Genomic DNA, 2,947 nt, shown 5'->3' on the forward strand with positions numbered 1-2,947 from the left:
CTCCATATATAATGTAAACAAATTTATATATCTTAAAAACTATTGTACATATTTTTTTAATAAAAAATATAACAGAATAAATATATATTATAACCTAACAGAGTAAAACATTATGGTACAGTTATTTCATATGACGCATATTTATTCTAAAAATATGAACAATCCGTATAAATTCATAAGTATATATAGTTCACCATATAAAAGAAAAATAATAAGAGTTGAGAAATAATTATTCCAGTAAGTATATATATTACCATAAAAATATTTTCAATATTTTCAGTCCCTTAATTAAAATTACACATAATATCTCACAAGTACTAAATTGAGTGAAATTAACCATTCAGAATCAATCTATTTTCCAACTATATTATTATATTCATATACAGTGTGATAACATATTCTAATGTCACAGTGTTTCCAATTTTTAAGTATACTTTCTTCTAAGTATAAATTAATGCGTAATATTTAATACAAATTAAAATTATAACATATAAAATTAACATTATACTCATTACAGTTAAAATATTGGTAAATATATAAATACTCAAAACAAAATTTAATATTGCTCGAACAAAAAAGTGAACCCTGAACGCTGAATCCCTAAACCTAAACCATAAAACCTGAACCCCTAATATTATATTCCTATTTGTTTTGATGCACAGTATTAACTTTTTTTTAATAATATTAATGTACATGAATATTTAATTGTATAATAAATAAATATTACACAAATAAATAATATTTATTTAACATCATTAAATAATGGTATCTTGTAATTAACTTAATATACAAAGAATAAATTATACATACAATTTTTATTCTTTGTATTGAAATTAATAATATAAGAAGTGCTATGTTATCATATAAAGTTAGTGGTTTAATATTAAGGATTCCATTTTTTCGAACGAATGATACATATTTATATATTTTTGCTGTACTGATTGTTATAAAAATATATAATATTATTAAGGTGACACAGATTTTTTCGTATGACTCTTAAGAGTAATATAATTTTATCGTATAAACATTATATTTTAGAACATATATATTAAATATTTGATTATACAATATTAACTAATTTATATTTTAAATTTCCTATGTAGTAGACTTGTATTTATAATTCTCAAATGTAATAATTACACAATGATATATTTTAATAAGTCAAGTACAACTGTCCTATGGGGGAAATTTAATTAAATATTAAAATTCATAATAGAACAAAAGAACATATATGTATATGGTTACTCGATTCTTTAATGAATAATTATTAATAGAGACATTATTTATAAAATTAATTTTTTTTTTAGATCAAATATAATGACACCTGCTATAATAAATCAAACGGTACCATATTAATTTTCGGAATATATAAATTAATTAATATTACATTAACACTATGAAAAATTTTAGAATAAAATTTATTTTTTCAGATTTCTATAATATATGGATTCATCATTATTTATATATTATTTATTAGTATATTAACTGGAAAGATTATATCCTTTATAGGGAAATTTTTGAATCCTTGCCAACATTATCACAAAATTCTGAAGATATTGATTGTTTCATTAATCAATGTTCAGTTCAAGTAGAAAATGAAGAACGTGATAATTTTATTAATATTTGTCAGAATATAAGAAAACTTTTTAAGATAATGTCTTCTAATGATTCTTGTAACAACAGAAAATTTTGTATCTATATTAACTACAATATTAGAGAACAAATTAGAGATCTTTTTCCTACAAAACAAAAGGTAATTTTTGAACATTTTATGAATTATGTTGAAAGTAATAAAACTGATGAATCTTATAATACATGTGTTCCGGAAATAAAATATATAGAAAAACCAGTGTTTGATAAAATGAATGATTTATATAATCTATATGAACATTATGAAACTATTTTATATCCGAATTCAGAAGATAATAATTATTCTATTGATTGCGACGATATAAATGGATTCATTGATGATTATAATGAAATTATCGAAAAATATAAGCATGATAAAGCTTTCCAAAAAGTGTTAAATAATCTCAGATGCTCAATTGAATATAATGATTTATTCAAAAATAATCGCAAATGTAACATAACAGAAATATTGAAAAATAAATATAATCCATGGGACAAAAATGAATGCAATGAATCTGAAGAAAAAGAATATTTAATGAAATATTCAAATCCAAATTATTCGTACTTTAGTACAACTACTTATATTCAACCTGTTAATATGAATATTATAATATCAACTACACTTAGTAGTGTATTTTTAGGAACAGTACTTTATTATATCTATAAAGTTAAATAAAATTTTGTTTAAAATTTTTTTGTCTTATACAGATAATATTATTATATATTTAAAAAAAAAAAAATGGATTCATCAAGTAATTATATTTATATAATCCATATATATTTTTTTAATATTAGTTTACTACATCAAGAAATTATTTACGAAATCGCTTTCCAAGAATGAGAAGAATGAATAGAAATATAAAAGACGAAATATACCAACATGAAATGTGTAACAGAAAACATTATCATAGGGATTTGAAAGAAAAATATTATAAGGTATCATACGATTCAGAAAGAGAATATTAATATACTTATTTAAAAAGATGATGTAATTTTTATGCAATCATAATTATATTACTGAATATTGGATAACTAAAATTAGAAAATTCCATATTCATATATTTATGATACGAATAATCGTACTAAAAAAATAGAATAAAATTATATATTAAAATATAATATAAAGGGAAAAAATCACACAAAAATATATAAAATGATCTAATATATAAATAAAAAAATGAATATATAAAATAACACTAAATGTAACTTATCATGAATTTCATGCTAGTTTGAATATATATAAATTATAAAAAATACAAAAAATCAATATTTTTACATTGTTTTAAGGTAATGTTTCAGGATTTAGATTTATAGATGT

At 19.9% G+C, this 2,947-nt stretch overlaps 1 protein-coding gene across 1 annotated transcript; it reads left to right on the forward strand.

Annotated features, from left to right (window-relative positions):
• Nucleotides 1–1,317: 1,317 nt before the first annotated feature.
• Nucleotides 1,318–2,595, forward strand: PGO_002855 (variable surface protein; the record flags this gene model as incomplete). Its single annotated transcript, XM_028691203.1, has 3 exons — nucleotides 1,318–1,344; nucleotides 1,478–2,296; nucleotides 2,425–2,595. 3 exons carry the CDS (start codon nucleotides 1,318–1,320, stop codon nucleotides 2,593–2,595), a joined length of 1,017 nt encoding a protein of 338 aa, XP_028547004.1.
• Between the last annotated feature and the right edge of the window lie 352 nt (nucleotides 2,596–2,947).

This window comes from Plasmodium gonderi, assembly GCF_002157705.1.
Source record: "Plasmodium gonderi DNA, contig: Pgo-contig_327, whole genome shotgun sequence".
In the NCBI taxonomy this organism is placed as follows: Eukaryota; Apicomplexa; class Aconoidasida; order Haemosporida; family Plasmodiidae; genus Plasmodium; species Plasmodium gonderi.